Source organism: Phyllobates terribilis, unplaced genomic scaffold (genome assembly GCF_046119375.1).
Source record: "Phyllobates terribilis strain yellow unplaced genomic scaffold, ASM4611937v1 Scaffold_3__8_contigs__length_932513732, whole genome shotgun sequence".
Classification (NCBI taxonomy): Eukaryota; Metazoa; Chordata; class Amphibia; order Anura; family Dendrobatidae; genus Phyllobates; species Phyllobates terribilis.
Window position 1 is genome coordinate 266001489 of NW_027362763.1, and position 22427 is coordinate 266023915.

General features: G+C 45.4%; 1 protein-coding gene across 1 annotated transcript in view; it reads left to right on the plus strand.

Annotated features, from left to right (window-relative positions):
• RSRC1 (arginine and serine rich coiled-coil 1) overlaps positions 1-22427 on the plus strand; it is a 350138-nt gene that overhangs the window by 252522 nt on the left and 75189 nt on the right. Inside the window, exon 7 of the mRNA XM_073674789.1 lies at positions 2567-2635. Coding sequence (XP_073530890.1) covers positions 2567-2635 — 69 coding nt within the window. The remainder of the gene's footprint in view (positions 1-2566; positions 2636-22427) is intronic.

The window sequence follows — 22427 nt, forward strand, 5'->3', positions numbered from 1 at the left end:
AGCCTTTATTTGGATAGTTTGAGTTCTGACTAAGAACACATTGTGATGTTCAAAACGCGTCACTGCTCATGCTATATTTCTCTGTCATGGCTTTATAAATACGTATCCAAATAAAGGCTGAAAACTTTTTTCTTCTAATGCTTGAGAGTTTTTCTTTTGGATTACTATTCGATGTACCAGGGTTGCTCAGTGCTCGTTTGGGGAGGTGAGATGGCAAATATCCTACATTATATCCACATGGCTTCTGTGAAAATGTGAAGCGCAATCGCCAGTATGAATGGACCTGTACAAAGACGATCCAGGCTCTCCGGTATTTGTATGAGGGATAATGCTAAGGCTTTCTCTAAACTAGGACAACAGCCAAGAAATCAGATTAGTGCCTCTCCCGTACAAGCCTCAGTCCTTGTATTTGTTTTTAATTCTGTAGCCTAATTATCAGGCTGTACAACATTACCTATTGCTTCTGGTCCGTCCTTCTTCCTGCTACACCTTTGACTTGATGGTTGACACCAAAAAATATGCAGATCAGAGGTTGGAACTCTCAAACCATGCGAATACATACAATTATCTCATCATCAAAGATTTCTCTTAATGTTGACATTGTGAAATGGCTTTTGGGCTAATTTAATTTATTTAGGATTTAATCGATGAGCTGATTGACTTTCTTTGGCTTGTGTGTCTACAATAGGCATTGTGAACCTGTATCGCTTCCGATGAAGCTGTGTGCACCAATGTAATTCCGTATCTCTGTGTTGCGACCTCCCTTTTAGTCAAAGTTGAGATTCTTCACTTTTAATTTTTTCTCTTCTGACAAGGCAGTACTTTTTAAACTTAATATTTCATCAAGTATAATGCTATTAGAGACTTATTTTCACTTAGTTCACTCATCAGGCAGTGAGATGGCAATAAAAGGGAATGGCTCCTTTGAGACATTAATGCTTTGGAATAAATGATGTGCTAGAACAGAAATTTAATTAATTTACAGAGTATATTGATAGTCCCCTGTTACTGTGCTGTATATTTTTAATCTTCTTTAACATCTGTAGTAAAGTGTTTCAAAACCCCTGCAGTTGAGCAACTAATAGATAATTAAGTAATAAGGGAAGAGGTTTCCAGAGGGAAAGAGAATCTTTTAACGAGTGCTGTCATAATAGGAATAAAGTACTGTTCACATGATTTATCGTGAAGAAAATATCTAATTCTATTATGTTTTAAACTAGAAGCTGTATCTCTGCAATATTTGGAGAATGTACTCTTATAGGGTTTTATGAGCAAGAAAATAATCTATACACAGTGAATATTTTATACATACTTTTAGCAACACTTTCTGTCTTTTTTTTTTTTTTTACTGAAAATAAAACCCACAGGGAGCATAAGGTACACGTATATATTGTATATACTTCTAGATGTATCAGGCATTCTCCGCATGTGTAGTGGCTGTGTAGCAGCCACGATACATGCGGCCGCGGGTACTAGAGCATGCTGGCTACGCTATCTGAACCCGAACACGCTCTGATAACTCAATATCCGAGCAAGCTCACTTATCACTAGTGCCAATATCTGAGCAAGCTCACTTATCACTAGTGCCATCACCTCCACACCCTGGGACAAATTAGATGGCTATCAGCTTCCGACCACCCCGTATATATACACACTTGGCTTGGCCAAGTATGCATGTTTATTTCAATAAGCTGTTGCCAGAAACTTCAGACATGACCTTGTCACCTTCTAAAACAAAGCATCAGGCATGTTGAAATCCTACATGCCCAATCCTTCTTACGCCCATATTTATTGTTACTGGAATGTTGGCCTACCCCAATACATATTCGATCATCTGTCAGCTGATCCTTCGGAATTTGTGGTTTCATCTAATTTCTATACTAGAGGTAAATTGCTTTTGTTTTATTTTTCCTTTTTTGCCTATTTTATAATTTTTTTGTAAGGATCTGTTAGCTCAATAGGTAGAAAATGCAACTCTTTCAAGATCAACTTTGTTTTAGATGATGTGTAAGGGTATGTTCACATGTCGCGTTTTTTCCACTGGTGAAAAGCGCATAATTTTACTGTCCCAGCAAAGTGATTGAGATTTCTGAAATCTCATCATGTTGCTTATTTTTTCCTTTCAGTTATATATCTGCAGCATGTCAATTCTTTCAGTGTTTTCACTCATTCTAAGGATTGTGAAAAAAATGCATCAAAAAACGCAGGAAGAAACTGGCATTTTTTGCATCAATTTTACACGTGTGCCCATACCTAACAATGTGTATTGTAAATGCTCATCTAGTTCACCAATAACAGGTATTACTTTAAATGGAATATTAGTAATATTGTAGAGATTTGTTCAGTGCTGTGCTTTCCTCATAAGGTTGCTTCTAATCTAGGTTCTCTTCTCATTTAATATTTTGTGGCCTATTTTTGGAAGCTATTTTTTTGCTAATGCTGTGTGTCAGTACAACGTTCTGCTATATTCATTGACTTTTGCCTCAAGCCTGAAGATTTGTTGGTAATATATTTATTAATTTATTGCAGTAAAAATATCTAATTGTTGTTCCTCTTTTCTTGCTAGCAAAAGCAGATGAAGTATTACGAGCAAAGGAGAGGAGTGAAGAGGAAGCCAGAAAGCGTAAAGAAGAAGGTAGATGTTGTTCTGACATATTATATCTTTCCAATGAGTACACATTCTAGTAGTTACATGCACATACTTTAAACTTGGCAGATATGTACAGGATGGGAAGAAGGAGAATGTTAGTGTCTGTGCATGGATACATGGGTATTGCATAGACTCCGCTTCAAGTAGGTTTAAGTTGTGTGTGCCCATTTATTGGGCTGAAGAGCACTGGCTGCTCCTTTAAAGGGAACCTGTCATCTTCTCAAACGCTATTAACCTGCAGGTATGGGGTCAATCTGCAGGGTGATAGCATTCTGAGGCTTCTCGGCCGCTATACTGAAAGCTTGGCTGCTGGGAAGAAATGAACTTTATTCCTCCCCTGTAGCCTCTGGCTTTCAGTCATAGAGGCATGACCAGCACTGACTGACGGCTAACTCTACAGAATATTAGTGCTGAACTGGCTGTCAGTCAGTGCTGGGTCATGGTTACAGCCACCCCTTACTGTGTACTGAGCAGTGACTGAAGCCACGCCGGCCATGCCTCTCAGTGGCTGCCGGGAGGAATAAAGCTCATTTCCTCCTGGCAGCGGGTCTCTCAATGCAGCAGCTGCATGGCTTCAGAATGCTATTAACCTGCAGATTAACCACATATCTGCAGGTTAATAGCGTTTGGTGACATGATAGGTTTCCTTTAAATAGCGGAGTACAGTACATGCAAAGATGGTTAGAACATACTTGAGCACATGTACGTTTTTAATTTCGTCTCAATGAAGATAAGCCTTAATGGGAGCCACGGCCGACCTGAATCATACACTAGTTGTGTTTTTGCAGCCATGTGTGCCTTACTCAGAAACCCTTTGGCATTTCAGTGAAAACAAAATTTGAAAAGCCAGCTTGGGTCAAGTGTCTTCGATATATCGTCCAAGACTGGTCTTTGGTAACTTCTACCCGCCATGCTTCCCATGACAGACAGGTCTCTTGCTCTGACCTGCTTTGGACTCATCATACGAGATGCCCAGTCCCCGGCCGGCTCTTCAAAGTGTAGTTAATCTGAAACTCCATAGCATTTTAGAGTAAAATATACACTGGTGTAATAGCGCCATAGTTTGGGCAGCATGAATCAGCTGGATATGTCCCCCTTAAAGTATTTAATCAAAGTACTTCATATGTTTTCTGCTTTGCTAAGTTCATAATCATTGAATGTTTGTATAACACAGTAATGAGGGAAGAGGGCTTCACCTAAAATTCTTAAACAAATTACAGTTTCATCTGTTTAGAGACAAAGGGACATTAAAAGGATATTCCCATATTAGACATTTATTGGCAATCAATAAGAAATATGTTTAATAGATGGGTGTTGCCCAACCCACCTACCTGCTGCCACGTCCAGGAGGGAATAAATGGAGAGGTGGCCACACATGTTCACTTTTATGGAAATAACCGCAACATCTGACCAAGCGTCTTAGGACTCCCCTGCACTTGAACTAGGCCATAAATGTCTATGGTAGGTGTCTACAGTAGTCTAAAACCTGCCTTATGCTTGAATGCTGATGTTTTATTTTTTTCAATGGGGAGAAAAGAACAGTAGGTTGTCCCCATATTGGAACAAAAGATTAGGTACTTTGCTTAGGTCCTACATGTCGAACTCTGGCCCGTGGGCCAAATCTGGCCTGCAGGGTGATTATATTTGTCTCACTATGCCAGAACCGCCACCCCTATGTGGGACCCATTATTCTGGATGGAGGACTATGTGGGGCCCATTATTCTGGATGGAGGACTACGTAGGGCCACTTTTCTGTCTGGATGACTATGTAGGGCCATTGTTCTGTATGGATGACTATGTGAGGCCCATTATTCTGTATGGAGGACTATGTGAGGCCTATTATTCTGTATGGAGGACTATGTAGGGTCATTATTCTGTGTGGGGTACTATGTGAGGCCCATTATTCTGTATGAAGGACTATGTGGGGCCCATTATTCTGGATGGAGGACTATGTGGGGCCCATTATTCTGGATGGAGGACTATATGGGGCCCATTATTCTGTATGGAGGACTATGTAGGGCCACTATTCTGTATGGAGGACTATGTAGGGCCATTATTCTGTATGGAGGACTATGTGAGGCCCATTATTCTGTATGGAGGACTATGTAGGGTCATTATTCTCTGTGGGGTACTATGTGGGGCCTAATATTCTGCATGGAGGATTTTGTGAGGCCCATTATTCTGTATGGAGGACTATGTAGGGCCACTATTCTGTATGGAGGACTATGTAGGGCCATTATTCTGTATGGAGGACTATGTGAGGCCCATTATTCTGTATCGAGGACTATGTAGGGTCATTATTCTGTGTGGGGTACTATGTGGGGCCTAATATTCTGCATGGAGGATTTTGTGAGGCCCATTATTCTGTATGGAGGACTATGTGAGGCCCATTATTCTGAATGGAGGACTATGTGGGGCCTATTATTCTGGATGGAGGACTATGTGGGGCCCATTATTCTGTATGGAGGACTATGTAGGGTCATTATTCTGTGTGGGGTACTATGTGAGGCCCATTATTCTGTATGGAGGACTATGTGAGGCCCATTATTCTGTATGGAGGACTATGTGAGGCCCATTATTCTGTATGGAGGACTATGTAGGGTCATTATTCTGTGTGGGGTACTATGTGAGGCCTAATATTCTGTATGAAGGACTATGTGAGGCCCATTATTCTGTATGGAGGACTATGTGGGACCAATTATTCTGGATGGAGGACTACGTGGGGCCCATTATTCTGTATGGAGGACTATGTAGGGTCATTATTCTGTGTGGGGTACTATGTGAGGCCCATTATTCTGTATGGAGGACTATGTGAGGCCCATTATTCTGTATGGAGGACTATGTACGGTCATTATTCTGTGTGGGGTACTATGTGAGGCCTAATATTCTGTATGAAGGACTATGTGAGGCCCATTATTCTGTATGGAGGACTATGTAGGCCCATTATTCTGTCTGGGGTACTATGTGAGGCCCATTATTCTGTATGGAGGACTATGTGAGGCCCATTATTCTGTATGGAGGACTACGTGGGGCACATTATTCTGGATGGAGGACTACGTAGGTCCACTATTCTGTATGGAGAACTATGTAGGGCTATTATTCTGTATGGAGGACTATGTGAGGCCCATTATTCTGTATGGAGGACTATGTAGGGCCATTATTCTGTATGGAGAACTATGTAGGGTCATTATTCTGTATGGGGTACTATGTGAGGCCCATTATTATGTATGGAGGACTATGTGAGGCCCATTATTATGTATGGAGGACTATGTGAGGCCCATTATTATGTATGGAGGACTATGTGGGGCCCATTATTCTGGATGGAGGACTATGTGGGGCCCATTATTCTGGATGAAGGACTATGTAGGACCATTATTCTGTATGGAGGACTATGTGGGGCCTAATATTCTGTATGGAGGACTATGTGGGGCTCATTATTATGTATGGAGGACTATGGTGGGCTGATTATTCTGTATGGACGAATATGTGGGGCCCATTATGCTGTATACTGATTGGCCCGTGACTTTGTCCAAGTTTTTCATGTTTGGCCCTCTGTGTGTTTGACATCCCTGGATTAGGTTACATAGTTTTCTGATCATAGGAAGTTCATCCAAATTTTTCCTTAAATGCATAACCCTTTTGGATCCTCAATATATACTTGGTCTCACTATCACCAATAATGTATTATATTTGCCTTTTTAGCACTAATTTGATCATGAAGCTGCACTAATACTACCATTGGCTAATGCAACATCCATGTCATGTCAGGAAATAGGTTGTGGAAAGAGTGGGAGAGAGTAGGCAAGGTCATGTACAAGGCTTGAGGAATACATGAAATAACTACGATAAAATATACCAACAGGAAAGTTGTGAGAATAATTGTCATTGACATGTTACTTTTTACCAACCTAATTTACGAACGAAAAAAATAAGATAAGGTTAGGTAGGTTTTTGGCCATTGTTTTTAATTGCATTTCATGCATTTATTTTTTAATCTGGATTATATCTTTAATTTGCATTTCATATTATTTGTAGCTGCTACTTCAAAGTCCTGAACTTCGGATTCCAAATGTAATAATCTATTAGTTGCTTTTCTCATTATTAATTGTGGCATTCTTGGGTGGAAGATAGGCTTTTTCAGCCTTTGTAGGCCAGTACACTTCCACACTCTTATTTATCTTTGCTTTTGAGTTATTATTCATTGTAGAATAAAGCTAATGCTCAAAATCATCTTTAGAGGTTTTCGGATATTGGCGTTTAAACATTTTCTCATTGATCATTTAAAAGAAAATATATAACTTTTTCAGCGTAATGAAGAAAATTTAAATAATATATGCAAAACTGATCTCACTTCAAACTACACTGGGCACTCATTTTATCTAAAGAATATCTTTCTTTCTCTTATGTTAATTCACTAATTATGTTAGCCAGATATCTAGCTTAATGCATGAAATGAATTGCAGATGTAACTATGATTAATAGAGGTAAGCCTGCAATGAAGTTTTCCCTTTTGTTGGGTTTTTTTTTTTACATGTTGTCTCTCCAAGGTTTGGTAGATCAGTAACTTTAATTCTGAAGAAGCAAAGCTTAACGTACGGTGCCTTACATTGAAAGTATTTGGCCCCCTTGAACTTTTCGCCACATTTCTGGCTTCAAATATAAAGATATAAAATTCTAATTTTTTTGGGAAGAATCAACAAGAAGTGGGACACAATCGTGAAGTGGAATTTTTGATATTTTAAACTTTTTAAAAAAATTAAAAACTGAAAAGTGGGGCGTGCAATATTATTTGGCCCCCTTGAGATAATACTTTGTAGCGCCACCTTTTGCTTCGATTACAGCTGCAAGTCGCTTGAGGTATGTCTCTATCAGTTTTGCACATCGAGAGGCTGAAATTCTTGCCCATTCTTCCTTGCAATACAGCTCGAGCTCATTGAGGTTGGATGGAGGGCATTTGTGAACAGCAGTTTTCAGCTCTTTGCACAGATTCTCTATTGGATTCAGGTCTGGACTTTGACTTCGCCATTCTAACACCTGGCTACGTTTATTTTTTAACCATTCCATTGTAGATTTTGCTTTATGTTTGGGATCATGGTCTTGTTGGAAGATAAATCTCCGTCCCAGTCTCAGGTCTTTTGCAGACTCCAACAGGTTTTCTTCCAGAATGGTCCTGTATTTGGCTCCGTCCATCTTCCCATCAATTTTAACCATCTTCCCTGTCCCTGCTGAAGAAAAGCAGGCCCAAACCATGATGCTGCCACCACCATGTTTGACCGTGGGGATTGTGTTTTGAGGGTGATGAGCTGTGTTGCTTTTACGCCAAACATATTTTGCATTGTGGCCAAAAAGTTCAATTTTGGTTTAATCTGACCAGAGCACCTTATTCCACATGTTTGGTGTGTCTCCCAGGTGGCTTGTGGCAAACTTCAAACGAGACTTTTTATGGATATCTTTGAGAAATGGCTTTCTTCTTGCCAGATTTGTGCAGTGTAGGACTGATTGTTGTCCTATGGACAGACTCTCCCACCTCCGCTGTAGATCTCTGCAGTTCATCCAGAGTGATCATGGGCCTTTTGGCTGCATCTCTGATTAGTCTTCTCCTTGTTTGAGATTAAAGTTTAGAGGGATGGCCGGGTCTTGGTAGATTTGCAGTGGTCTGATACTCCTTCCATTTCAATATGATCGCTTGCACAGTGTTCCTTGAGATGTTTAAAACTTGGGAAATCTTTTTGTATCCAAATCCGGCTTTAAACTTCGCCACAACAGTATCTCGGACCTGCCTTGGTCTTCATGATGCTCTCTGTACTTGAAACAGAACCCTGAGACTATCACAGAGCAGGTGCATTTATACGGAGACTTGATTACACACAGGCGGATTCTATTTATCATTACCAGTCATTTAGGACAACATTGGATCATTCAGAGATCCTCACTGAACTTCTGGAGTGAGTTTGCTGCACTGAAAATAAAGGGGCCAAATAATATTGCACGCCCCACTTTTCAGTTTTTAATTTTTTTAAAAAAGTTTAAAATATCCAATAAATTTCGTTCCACTTCACGATTGTGTCCCACTTGTTGATTCTTCCCAAAAATATTAGAATTTTATGTTTGAAGCCAGAAATGTGGCAAAAGGTCAAAAGGGGGCCAAATACTTTGACAAGGCACTGTAGGTCACATAATGTGTAATATTAATATTTCGTTATCTGTTATTAAAGGGGTTATACCATCAATGCAAATTATGACCTGTCCACCAATGAGACAACCACTGATCCAATGGAAAAGGTGACTTATGTCACAGCCCACTTTCCAAAGATGCAGATATCATTCTCTACAAGGATGTAACAGCCATGCAAGCTGCTATGGGGTCCATAGACTTAGCCTATGTTTACATCAAATATCTCCCATATCGGTGGCTCCGTTGGGACTTGCATCTAAAGAATATTTTTGCTGACTGAGTCATTGACTTTAATGATGCAGGTGGAGTTATTTTTTTGCTTTGTTGGCCCTCAGTATCTGCTGAATGCGCCTGTTCGATGTGAGCACAAAAACATGGTTGACTACGTTTTGGTGCCTTTTTCAAATAAGCGGATGCTGCCAAAATATGTTGTCTGACAGAGCATAAAGTGGCTCATTATGCATCATTAAAGTCAGCACAAACGTCCAAATCCCATTTTTTCAGGACTTCAGACGCAAGATCCTACTGAGCACAGTTGGTAGTGGCTTCTGCTGTACACATTAAAGGGGTTGTCCACTACTATTGAAAATAGGCCAATGTATTTTTATGATGAAAATAAGTGTCTTTGTAAATACCTTGCGCTGGTGTTACTGCCTGTGAGTGGCGCCATCACTGGCCGCTCACAGGCATCATGTGACCCCCTGCTGATGTCACGTCAAGTGAGGCATGACATCAGTGACGCGGTCCCCACTGTGGCTGCTGGGTTGTGGGCGGGGTTTCCCCGCAGGTCACACCCAGCATCCACGGCGCGCTTTCCCGATGAATGGGGAGAGGGAAAGCGCGCGGTTGATGCTGCGTGTGACACGCGGGGTAACCCCGCCCACAACGCATTATCAATAAAAGGCAATTCCGTGTATACTTTGGTGTGCTCATGTACCACTGTATTTGCTACATTTGAGCTTTTAATGTATGTTCCCAACTTCCATCATCTGCTGTGATAATCATTAGAAAAATAAGCCATCAAGGCTGGTTAACTTGTACAACTCTATATACATATGTATAATGTCTCTGCTGGTCATCAGTTAAACTACCTAATAACTGGGGATCTATGCTGCAAATCTTATTTTTCTTTTGGTTTTATCTTTTGTCTGTAATTTTTTTAAAAACCTATAGAGGCATAATTTTTGGACATATAGTGTGATCTCACAGTCTGACACTCCTATCAGAGATTGGAAAGTGCCAGCATTTGAAAGAACACCCTCCATTGACAAGGGAGTGGTAGCAGCCACTTGTAAATGTATTTATACCTTTCAAGGAAGAATAGCAGACAGATCTACTTTAATATTATATGGAAATGGAATATCACCGGCTTATTGTATAACCAATTTCCTTTCCCGCGTTCTGACTGTACAGCTTAAAGACCACTGGTTGGCTGCAGCCTTCACTATTTCACTAGAGTGGACAGCGCTCTGATGGAATATTGATGAGCTGCAGCCAATCAGTGACCGCTAATTGGCTGCAGCAGACCTGTGACAACAGTGTCACATGACCCGCCGGGAATATCGGTGCTGCCATCGCTGGAACAGTGCCACTGTGGGAGGAGAGTACTGGTTTCATTGTAAATGAGGCCCTAAAGTGGATAGACAGGGGTTTTCCAGTAGTGGACAACCTCTACAATGAAATGTCTAGCATCCCTTTTGATGACCTAAAAATTTTAGTAAAAAAACACATCTATAACCCGGGCAGTGTTCCCATTTTCATGGACACCAAGCTTTTTCTTTGCCATTTTCTTCTTCCATGGTGTATCATAAAAGTGCTAGAATTACCTGGATATTTCCCTACTGCACGCTGTCACTGCTGGTTTATCTAGAAAACTTCCACCACTTGTCCTCTTCACAGGTTATTTGATTGTGAATCTTTATATCTTTGAAATGTTATTGTTCTGCTTGGTAAAATGATTTGCACCTGTCACATTACAGAAATGCCCGGGAGCCTTTTATTACTGGTTATTTTTATGATTAAAAATATTAAATATTACAGTCCAGACCCAGTTAATTGCATTTATACTAGTGCCTGATCTTCCGTATTTACCTAGAGAGTAATGGTATATTTTCATCATCCTATTACAGCCTCTAAAACACCATTGCATTTATACAGTATTTTGAAATTATTTGTAATACTGTACAGATGTTTTTTTTTTCTTTTATTAAATTGTTTTTTGATTGCTTACAGTAGCTCGAAGCAACAGTATTTAAAGGGGTTTTCCAATTTTAGAAAAAAAAGTGACCAGAACAGAGGCAGGGAGCCGATGCTGAAGTGCGAGAGAGGGTTAATACTATCTGACTTTTTTGTTTTATATTGCAGGAATCGTTTGGGGTCCACTATATAAGTACTCAAAGTTAACTATTAAAATGTAACTTTATTTGCAAACAAGATAAAAATAAAATACATGAACAAAAATTCATATGTAAAATTAATCTGTATTTAGTGCCAATGTATTCCGCAGTATGTTATAATTCAGCAAGGGGAATGTTCTGGCATTAACTGATAGGATTTTGAGAAATTATATAGAATTTGAAGGGGGTAAGCTGAGTCTGAAGTCAGATTAGGAATGTGATAGGCCACCCTAAAAAGATGTGTTTTCAGCCGCAGAAGGGAAGGAAGGGAGACACAAATCCATTACTTAGTGGGTAGGCGGAGCCCCACAGGATAGTTCACCTCAGATTAGAAAAAGTGACGACCGGCCCCTCCAGTATAAAGGCTCCTCCTACTCACATGTTCTCCAGTCTTTTATCTGAGGTCTCAGAGGATAGTCGCTGCCTCGGCAGCTCCTCAGAAGAGTTTGTTTTTTTATATCCAGCGAGACCTGGACCCCCCGTGGTCTAGAGGTCTCAGGGGGTCTCGGCACTACTGAGACCCCTGACCCTCCACTGGCGGCTCTGTGTACCCCTTGAGGAGGTCCCCACAGAAGCCTGCCGGCCCCGGGGGATACAGGGCGCTCCCCGGCGGAGGCGCACACCACATCTGGGGGTCCCTGCGTGTTCCGCCGTAGGGGGGAGCAAAGGGCCACGGCGCCACACATCCCTGAGGATCTCTGTGGCGTTCAGCCGGGTAAGTGCTCTTTTGTATAAGAGTGCCTTAACAGCTGCGGCAGCAGCCGCCGTTTCTAGAAGTGTGACTGCCTGTGTGTTTTTGTTTATTGCAGACGCTGCCTTTACTGGGGGGAGCAGAGACGGAGGCCAGTAATGTTTATATGTGGCCCCACATTGCTTAGCTTCCTGCCCTGTATCAGGCAGGAAGCTTTTTGTATAAGCGCACATTTTTTCTTTAAGTTTTTGGCTTCCTGCCATCATTGGGGCAGGAAGCTCTCTTTATTAGCGCACGCTTTTTCTTTTCTTGCTTCCTGCCTTCATAGAGGCAGGAAGCTCTCTGAATAGCGCTGGCTCTGTCGGGGGGCGTGGCTTAGCGTCTCCTGGCTTCCTGCCGTCATATCTCAGGCAGGAAGCGCTTGGTTTGGGCGCGCGCTGTGTCAGTCCCTGCTTCTCCTCCGGCTTCCGTGTTCCATCGGGCACCTCCTGCTCTCTGCTCCCCCGTCCACCGCCACACACTCAGGAGAAGCGGTCGCCGCGGTATCGGTGAGTACCCTCTGCCTTTGGCAGAGGTTCCCTGACAGCGTTTTTCACTTTGGCTAACCTGCTAGGGAGACATAGTGAGCGCTACCGCTTCTCTTTTGAAACTACTTACTTCGCTGACCTTAGTAGGCAGTGTAGTATTTTAGTTGCAGTGATATTAACCCCTTCTGAACAGGATGGTTCTTTAGGGTTGTTTTTTCTTTTCCTGGGGAAACACCTTGTGTTTGAGGGCGCTTCTCCCAGTTGATTAAGTTAAATTATTTGCTCTGCAGCTCTGGGGTAGCTCTCTCTAACGGTGAGCTTTAACCCTTCAGAGCTTGAGGCATACAAAAAAAAAAAAAAAAAAGAAGAGTTTTGAAAACAGGCTGTGCAACTTTCACACCTTTTATTTGCCATCCTTATTGTAACATCCTGGCATCTGGTGTGGGTGGTATGTCGGATCAGGGGCCTGGGAGTGCGGACCGCTCTCCTGATCCGTTCCAAGTTCGGTCGCACGCTTCTGATACACCCAGGCCTTCCACGACGTCAAGTTCGACCCTTAGTGATGTTAAGGTGGAAGCGCTAACTCGCTCCATTGATAGTCTTTCTAGCCTCCTGGGTCAGTGGGTGTCAGCCAGATCGCATCCGTCGCCACGAGGAAAAAAGCGCCCCAGGACTGTGGCACTATCTCCCTCGCACAGCGCATCAGAGGTTTCGGTTTCACCAACGAGTTCGGTTGAGGAAATCTTTTATTCCGAGGAAGAGGATCGACGAGGTCGCTCTATTTCACTTTCAGGCCGCGTAGATGTGCTTATTAAGGACATGCGGGAAGTGTTACAGCTGTCTGAAGAGCCGGCAAGACCGTCTAAGTCTGCCCGGCTATATCAGGAAACGCGCCGTGCTCGTCCAACGTTGCCTGCGCATGAGGAACTTAACGAGGCAGTGGAGAAGGAGCGCCGGTGTCCGGATAAATGCTTCCAGGGGATGCGGTTTTTTGATGCTCTGTATCCCTGCGCTAAGGAAGATGGTCACTGATTGGGTTCCTTCTCCCGAGGTGGATATATCCCTGTCTCAGTTGAGCAAGTCCTCCTTGCTTCCGGTTAAAGGGAAAGCCAATCTTCAGGATCCTCTGGACAGGAGATGGGAGTCAGCGGTGAAATCCATCTATGAAGCCGCAGGTCATGGTTTCCGAGCGGCCTTAGGGGCCATGTGGGCCGGTGAGGCTTCCCTGCGGTGGTTGGATCAGCTGCGAACGGCATGGCAAGATGGGACTCCGCGTTCAGAAGTGGAAAGGCTTTTTCAGTTGATGGAAGAAGCCGTATGTTATGGCAGGGATGCAGTACTGGACACTACTTCAATTTTGTCCAAGGCTCAAGCTTCGGCCGTCACAGTTAGAAGAGCACTGTGGCTTAAGCAGTGGACCGGAGATACAGTATCCAAGCAAGGTTTGCTTAGTCTTGCATATAGGGGCGGTCAGCTTTTTGGTTCGGACCTTTCGGAGCTGATTGCCAAGGACAAGGATGTTTCCCTGCCTCTAAAGAAGGCAGCGGCATCCACATCTGGCAGGTCAGGGCCCGGTAGAGGTCATCGGTCCTTTCGGACCAGGGGACGATTCGGTCAGCCTTCTTGGAGATCAGGTCGTCCTTCGTCCTCCGGCAGATCCTCCCAGAAATCTCGTACTCCTTGGAAGCAACAGTCCCGTCAGGACAGACGGGAGGTTGACAAAAGATCCGCTAAGGCTAATTGACGCCAGGGATCCCCCCGAGGGTTCTCGGGTGGGAGGTCGTCTGCTACAATTCGGGTCAATTTGGGCATCCCACATATCGGACGCCTGGGTGACGCGGGTTATGTCGGCAGGCTATTTCATAGAGTTTCATTCTCCACCTCCAGACAGGTTTCGTCAGACGTGTATTCAATCCGTGCCAAGGCTAGCTGCTGCACTGTTACAGGAGGTCGACTCTCTCCTGCAGCAGGGTGTGGTGGTTCAGGTTCCTCCGGAAGACCAGGGAAGGGTTTTTTACTCCAACCTTTTTGTGGTCCCCAAAAAAGGAGGACAAGTTTCGCCCGGTACTGGATCTCAGAGATTTGAACATTTACGTCCGAACACGGAAGTTCCGCATGGAGTCTCTCCGTTCGGTGATAGCGACCCTGTCGCAGTCCGATTTCTTGGTGTCTATCGACATCCGTGACGCCTATTTGCATATCCCTATTGGCAGGGTTCACCAGCGTTTTTTGCGTTTCGCCATAGGTCAAACCCATTACCAGTTTGTGGCCCTACCATTCGGGTTGGCCTCGGCACCCAGGGTTTTTACAAAGGTTCTGGCTCCTCTCATGGCGCTTCTTCGAAGACAAGGGGTTAAGATCCTCCCCTACCTGGACGACCTGTTCATAGTGTCGCCCACAGCGGAGGAGGCGATAACAGCTCGCGACCTCTCCCTTCAGTACCTGATGGACTTCGGGTGGCTGATCAATTGGAAGAAGTCGTCATTGGAACCAGCGCAGTCCATTCTGTTCCTGGGGATGCATTTCGATACAGTTCGGGCAGTTGCATCTCTGCCTCCTGTCAAACAGGCGAACCTTCGGCTTCTGGTCCAGGCTATGAGGTCGGCGTTGTCAATGTCCCTTCGGGAATGCATGCGCCTTCTGGGTCAAATGGTGGCAGCTATGGAAGCAGTACCGTTTGCACAATTTCATTCCCGGGATCTCCAAAATCTTATTCTGACACATTGGGATCGATCTCCAACTTCTCTGGATCGCTCGGTCGTTATCTCCCGCAGGGTGAGAGAGTCTCTTGGATGGTGGTTACGTCCAGAGACTCTATCCCTGGGGAAATCCTTCCTTCTCCCGAGGTGGTCGGTGATTACCACCGACGCCAGCCTGACGGGTTGGGGGGGAGTTTGGAACGACCTCTGGGTTCAGGGGGTCTGGTCGTCAGAGGAGTCGTCTCTCCCGATCAACATTTTGGAGTTGAAAGCGATATTTCTCTGCCTCCAACATTGGACGGTCCTTTTGAACGGTCTACCGGTCCGGATTCTGTCGGACAATGCGACGGCGGTCGCTTATATCAACCATCAGGGCGGGACGAGAAGTTCCAGACTCATGATGGAGGTCTCTCGGATCTTGGTTTGGGCCAAGTCCAGGATTCCAGCAATCTCTGCGATCCACATCCCAGGTGTGCTGAATATCTCGGCGGACATCCTCAGTCGCGAGCAGGTGGGTCCTGGGGAATGGAGTCTCCATCCAGATGTTTTTTCTCTGCTGTGTTCCCGTTGGGGGACTCCTCAGGTGGACTTGATGGCATCCAGGCTGAATGCCAGGGTTCCGACGTTCATATCCAGGTACAGGGATTCGGAGGCTGTGGCGGTAGATGCTCTAGTAGCCCCGTAGGACCAGTTCGAGTTGGTCTATGTATTTCCGCCGATATCCTTACTTCCTCTGGTAATCCGACGGATCAAACTCGAACGAGTATCAGTAATCTTGGTAGCACCTGATTGGCCTCGAAGAGCGTGGTATTCGACGCTGGTATCTCTTTGAGCGGCGCTTTCGTTTCCACTACCCCTTCGCTCGGACTTGTTAAGCCAGGGGCCCATTCGTCGTCCGGACCTGAGGTCACTTTGTTTGACGGCGTGGCTCTTGAGACCGAGATCCTGACCCGTCGCGGGTTTTCGCCCGAGGTCATTGCTACCTTGCGGGCAGCCAGGGGTCCAGCTACGACTAGGATTTATCACAGAACTTGGGAATCTTTCTATTCATGGTGTTCTGGATCTTCAAGAAACCCGAGGGTTTTTTCCATCCCCATCTTCTTGGCTTTTTTGCAATATAGATTGGCCAGGGGTCTAGCGGTTAGTACTGTGCGGGGTCAGGTATCTGCACTTTCCGCACTTTTTAGAAGGGCTATTGCCTCACGCAGGGATGTGCGTTCTTTTTTTCGCGGATTCGCACGTCAGTTTCCGCCGCGGAGGGCAGTTGTGGCTCCGTGGCGGCTTAATCTAGTCCTGGAATACCTTCAGCATAGGCCTTTTGAGCCTATGGATTCTGCTAAACTTTCGTTTCTTTCTTGGAAGGTGGCCTTCTTGGTGGCAGTCACCTCTTTGAGAAGGGTGTCGGAGTTGGCGGCACTATCTTGCTCGCCTCTTTTTCTGGAATTCCTTCCGGATCGCGTGGTGCTTCGTACCCGTGAAGATTTTTTACCTGAGGTAGTGTCACAATTCCACATTAATCAGGACATTGTGTTGCCTTCTCTTTGTCCAAAACCTAAGAATCCAAGGGAGCGGGCCTTGCACTCGTTGGACTTAGTGCGGGCATTGAAGTTCTATCTTACTATCACACAAGGTTTTCGGAAGTCGGACTCTCTTTTTGTGATTCCGGCTGGTCGTCGGCATGGTCAACGTGCTTCCAAGGACACGATAGCTCGGTGGATCCGTTCAGCTATCCTGGAAGCGTACCGGCTCAAGGGCGAGCCTTGTCCGGTTAAAGTTCAAGCGCATTCCACGAGAGCCATTGGCTCATCGTGGACTTTTCGTCAGGGGGCCTCGGCAGCGCAGCTCTGTTGGGCGGCCACCTGGCTCTCCGTTCACACCTTTACTAAGTTTTATAAAGTGGACGTGAGTGCTTCCGCTGATGCGGCCTTGGGACGCAGGGTCCTGCAGGCGGCGGTAGTTTAAGTTATCTCTTTATTGTTTATTTTTTCTTTATTCAGCGCGGTTTGCGCTCTTGCCTAAGTTGTTGGAGTGTTGGAGATTCTGCCACTATTTCCCACCCTGAAGTGAGGTACTGCTTTAGGACGTCCCACTAAGTAATGGATTTGTGTCTCCCTTCCTTCCCTTCTGCTGCTGAAAGTCGGATTTTGGTAAGAACTTACCTGTAAAATCCTTTTCAGCGAAGGAAGGAAGGGAGACACAGCACCCTCCCATGGCAGAAGTGGTTTTGTTGTGTTTCTAGATGCAGCGCGTCTCCTTCTTGATGACGATCATCTGGACTGGGTTTAGCGCTCTACGGCTCTCCTTCCAGTATCGCCAGCTCTACACAGTTGTCAGGTCCAGTGAGGTATGCCTAGGACTGTGTGTTTCTATTACATAACCTGTTTTCTCTCATTTCTGAACTTTCAGAAGGGGATGTGTTGGTCTGCTGGTGTTGTCTGCTCTTCTTTAGCTTGTGTACGGACTGGAGAACATGGGCGTAGGAGGAGCCTTTATACTGGAGGGGCCTGTCGTCACTTTTTCTAATCTGAGGTGAACTATCCTATGGGGCTCCGCCTACCCACTAAGTAATGGATTTGTGTCTCCCTTCCTTCCTCCGCTGAAAAGGATTTTACAGGTAAGTTCTTACCAAAATCTGACTTTTTGGCATACAGGCAGTCCCCAAATTGCGAACTAGATACATTCTGTAGCTTTGTTCATAACCCAGATATGTATTGTATGAAAGTTGGAACAGGGCTAGGTAGAAATAAAAACGAATACTTGCACCCACCATAGGGTCCTCTTTTTTGCCACTGTCAAACTCTGCATCTCCGGCCATAATCACTATAGAGCAGGACTTCGGGCTGTGTCCAGCCCTCGGAGGTTACTGCACAATATAAGGGTGCGACGTCAACGTTGCAACTTTGACGTGCAGTGACCACTGCTTCCTGGACATAGTCGAAAGTCTTTGAGTGGGCTGGCTGGAGATGTGAATATTTGTTGTTTCTTTGTATCAAATACTCACCTGTCTGGCCGCCCCGCTGCTCTTTGTCCAATCCTCTTCTCTCCCTCGTCGGGCACATCGCATCTCTGGCCTCTTCACCTTCGATGAGGACTTATTGCCTCATCCAGGCCTAGGAGGTTACTGCATGTCATAAGGTCGCGATTTTAACATTGCAATTTTATGACGCACAGTGACCTCCATGGCCTTGGAAGTCTTGAAAGTGCAGCGTTCAGTGGTGGAAAGAAGAGGACCGGACGGCGAGCAGTTGGGCAACCGGAGAAGTATTTGATTTTTTAATCAATACACACCTCACCGTTCTGTTCTCTCTTCAACTTCAGTGGAAATGCCTCAAGACAAGGAAATGATGCTTAGTAGTGTGTGTGGCCTCCACGTGCCTGTATGACCTCCCTACAATGCCTGGGCTGGCTCTTGGTGAGGCAGCGGATGTTCTCCTGATGGATCTCCTCCCAAACCTGGATTAAAGCATCAGTCAACTCCTGGACAGTCTGTGGTGCAATGTGGCGTTGGTGGATGGAGCGAGACATGATGTCCCAGATGTTCATGATGTCCCAGATGTTCTCGATTGGATTCAGGTCTGGGGAGCGGGCAGGCCCGTTCAAAGCATCAGTGCCTTCATCATGCAGGAACTGCACATGGTCTCACAATGGGTCTGAGGATCTCTTCCCGGTACCTAATAGCAGTCAGGGTGCCTCTGGGGCTGTGTGGCCCGCCAAAGAAATGCCTCCCTACACCATTACTGATCCACTGCCAAACCGGTCATGCTGGAGGATGTTGCAGCAGAACATTCTCCACGGCGTCTCCGGACACTGTTACGTCTGTCACGTGTGCTCAGTGTGAACCTGCTCTCATCCGTGAAGAGCACAGGGCGCCAATGTCGAATCTGCCAATATTAGTGTTTTCTGGTACATGCCAATCACCCTGCACGGTGTTGGGTTGTAAGCACAACACCCACTTGTGAACGTTGGGCCCTCACACCACCCTCATGGAGTCTGTTTCTTATAATTTGAGCAGACACATGGATGTTAGTTGCCTGCTGAAGGTCATTTTGCAGGGCTCTGACACTGCTCCTCCTGTTCCTCCTTGCATAAAGGAGGAGGTAGCCGTCCTGCTTCTGGGTTGTTGCCCTCCTATGGCCTCCTCTACGTCTCTTGGTGTACTGGCCTATTTCCTGGTATCTGTTTCATGCTCTGGACACTCTGCTGACAGACATAGCTACCCCTCTTGCCACAGCTCTCATTTATGTGCCATCCTGAATGAGCTGTATACCTGAGCAACTTCTGTGGGTTGTAGACACCACCTCATGCTACTGTACCTGTAGGGGAGAGAGCAATGACAAAATCCAAAAGTGTCCAGAGCAACAGCTAAAAAGGATGAGAACAGAGAAATGGTCTGTGGTCACTACCTGCAGAACCACTCCTTTATACCTGCACCTATTCTTTGGAATGCTCTACCCTAAGAAATTAGGACGAACCACAACTTGCACAGTTTTAGGCGCTCCCTAAAAACACACCTGTTTAGGGTGGCCTATCGCGTTCACTAATCGAAGTCTTTTTATTGCCCCTTAATTATTTCTCCAAACATAAGTCTCCACCAAACTCCACCGTGCCCAAAAGCACTACAAATACTGGCTGTGACGAGCTCATGCAGCCTTTATCTATCCCTCATCCCCTCAAGATGGCTGGACCATCATTGTAAATAAGCCCATGTACTTTGTGTCATCCCCACCTCATTGTAGATTGTAAGCTCTTATGAGCAGGGTCGTCATTATTTTTGCTTTAATTATTGTATTATCTTTAGCTATGTTACTTATGACTGTTGTATATGAACCTCTGAATTGTAAAGCGCTGTGGATTATGTTGGCGCTATATAAATAAAGATTATCATTATTACAGGGGTGTCTTGCTAATTGCCGATCATTTCTACTTGTTGTCTGTTCTATTTGCACAACAGCAGGAGAAATTGATTCACAATCAGTGTTGCTTCATAACTGAACTTGTTGATTTCACAGAAGTGTGATTGACCTGGAGTTACATTACGTTGTTTAAGTGTTCCCTTTATTTTTTTGAGCAGTGTATTTATTTATTTGAACATCTGACGTTGGAAGCTAGGGATCATATGTACCGTTTTTTTTCCGGACTATAAGACACAGCGGACCATAAGACGCACCCCAAATTCTGGGGCGGAATATAGGAAAAAAATATTTTTTATAAGATCCGTTATAAGTCCGTCTTATAGTCTGAATAGGTACGGTATCTTACCTGGGGGGCGGTGGAGCAAAGGTCACAGGAAGCAGGGTACTTAAGGAAGTCGGTGCTCCAGCCGCGGGGAGTTGCGGTGGTGGTGGAGCAGGATTGCAGGGCCCGTTCCCTCCCTCAGGAACCTGGCAGCTGCAGCAGAAGAGGTGAGATGGCTAGGGGCCCAGTGCCTGGCTAGGGGCCTGGCTGAGGCCCGGTGCCTGGCTGGGGGTCTGGCTGAGGCCCGGTGCCTGGCTGGGGGCCTGGCTGAGGCCCGGTGCCTGGCTGGGGGCCTGGCTGAGGCCCGGTGCCTGGCTGGGGGCCTGGCTGAGGCCTGGTGCCTGGCTGGGGGCCTGGCTGAGGCCTGGTGCCTGGCTGGGGGCCTGGCTGAGGCCCGGTGCCTGGCTGGGGGCCTGGCTGAGGCCCGGTGCCTGGCTGGGGGCCTGGCTGAGGCCCGGTGCCTGGCTGGGGGCCTGGCTGAGGCCCGGTGCCTGGCTGGGGGCCTGGCTGAGCGGTGTGACAGAGCTGTGTGCGGGGCTTTCTGGTGTGCGCCCCCATCTTCCTGAAGCTGTGATCTACAGGAAAAAGGCCACTTGAGCAACCAGTCCGTGCATGAGCCGGCTCGGGCGGCCATTTTCCTGTAGATCACAGCTTTAGGAAGATGGCCGCGCACACCGGAAAGCCGCGCCTCTGACCAGCCCCCAGCCAGACACCGGTCCGCAGCATCTCACCTCTTCTGCCGCTGCCACCACCGGGTTCCTGAAGGAAGGAGGGAGGGAACAGAGGGACCTGCGATCCCACTCCACCACAACTATCAGGTACGCAACTATCTATGTTCGGACCATAAGACGCACCCCCATTTTCCTCCTAAATTTTGGGGGGAAAGTGCGTCTTATGGTCCGAAAAATACGGCAAGTCAGGGACTGCCTGTACTTAAAAGTGTGGATATTGGGAATTAATTTAATTTGAGTAACGCTTTACACAGACTATCAATGGCCGTGATAAGTAGTACAAGACTACTTGAAGGGAATCGGTCAGTAAGATCTAGCCTCATAAGCTATGTACATTGGAATGTAGATCATAGAAAGTTGAATAATGCCCATTCCAGTGATGTCATTTTGATAGAATCCCTGTTTTCCCTGCTGTAGATGTAGCAGTGGTCAGAATCCTGTGCTGTGTATAATCCCGCGGGGTTACACCGATTAGCTGGTCTGGTTTGCATATGACACTTAGTCCTCTAATGATAATCTCCTGCTGATAAAACAATGATTGTATTGAAACTAAAGCGGGCTGTGAGCAAGTGACACATCTCTGCCCCTACATGACGCTGCTCTCAGATTAAATAGCAAAAACCTGCTGACAGATTCCTATTAATTAAAACCTCTCTGAATGTTCCTGTTTTGATTAGCTAATTGAAAGAAGAACCTGGAATCCCGGCATGTAAGAGACGGTTTGCAGGGCTCCCGTTCACTGACCACAGGATACTGATGTGGGCACTGGCCGATAGTCGAGCAAATCAGTTCACTCATCTTTAGATTTAAAGCATGAATTATCTGTAATGTATATGTTAGGGATTGTGTTGGAAACTAAATGGATAGTTAACGTTCCCCTTGTTTTCACCCCTTCCCTGAAATGGGCATAACTGTACATTGGTTCTTAAATGTTTGTGCACCCTTCAGAATTCTACTGTATATATTTTTGCATAGATTTAACCTAAAACAAACTCAGATTTTCACACAAGTCCTAAAATTAGATAAAGAGAACCAAATCAAACAAATGAGTCAAAATATTAGACTTTGTAATTATTTTTATCGAGAAAAATGATCCAGTATCACATGTCTGTGAATGGCTAAAGTATGTGAACCTTTGCTTTCAGTATCCGTTGTGACTCCCTTGAGAAACCATAACTGCATGTAAACCTTACCGATAATTGTTTCATTTGTCTTGCATATCGGCTTAGAGGAATTTTAGCCCATTTCTACTTATAAAGCAGTTTTAACTCTATGTTGGTGGGTTTTATCCATTGAACTGCTTGGCTCTGGTCTATCCTCATT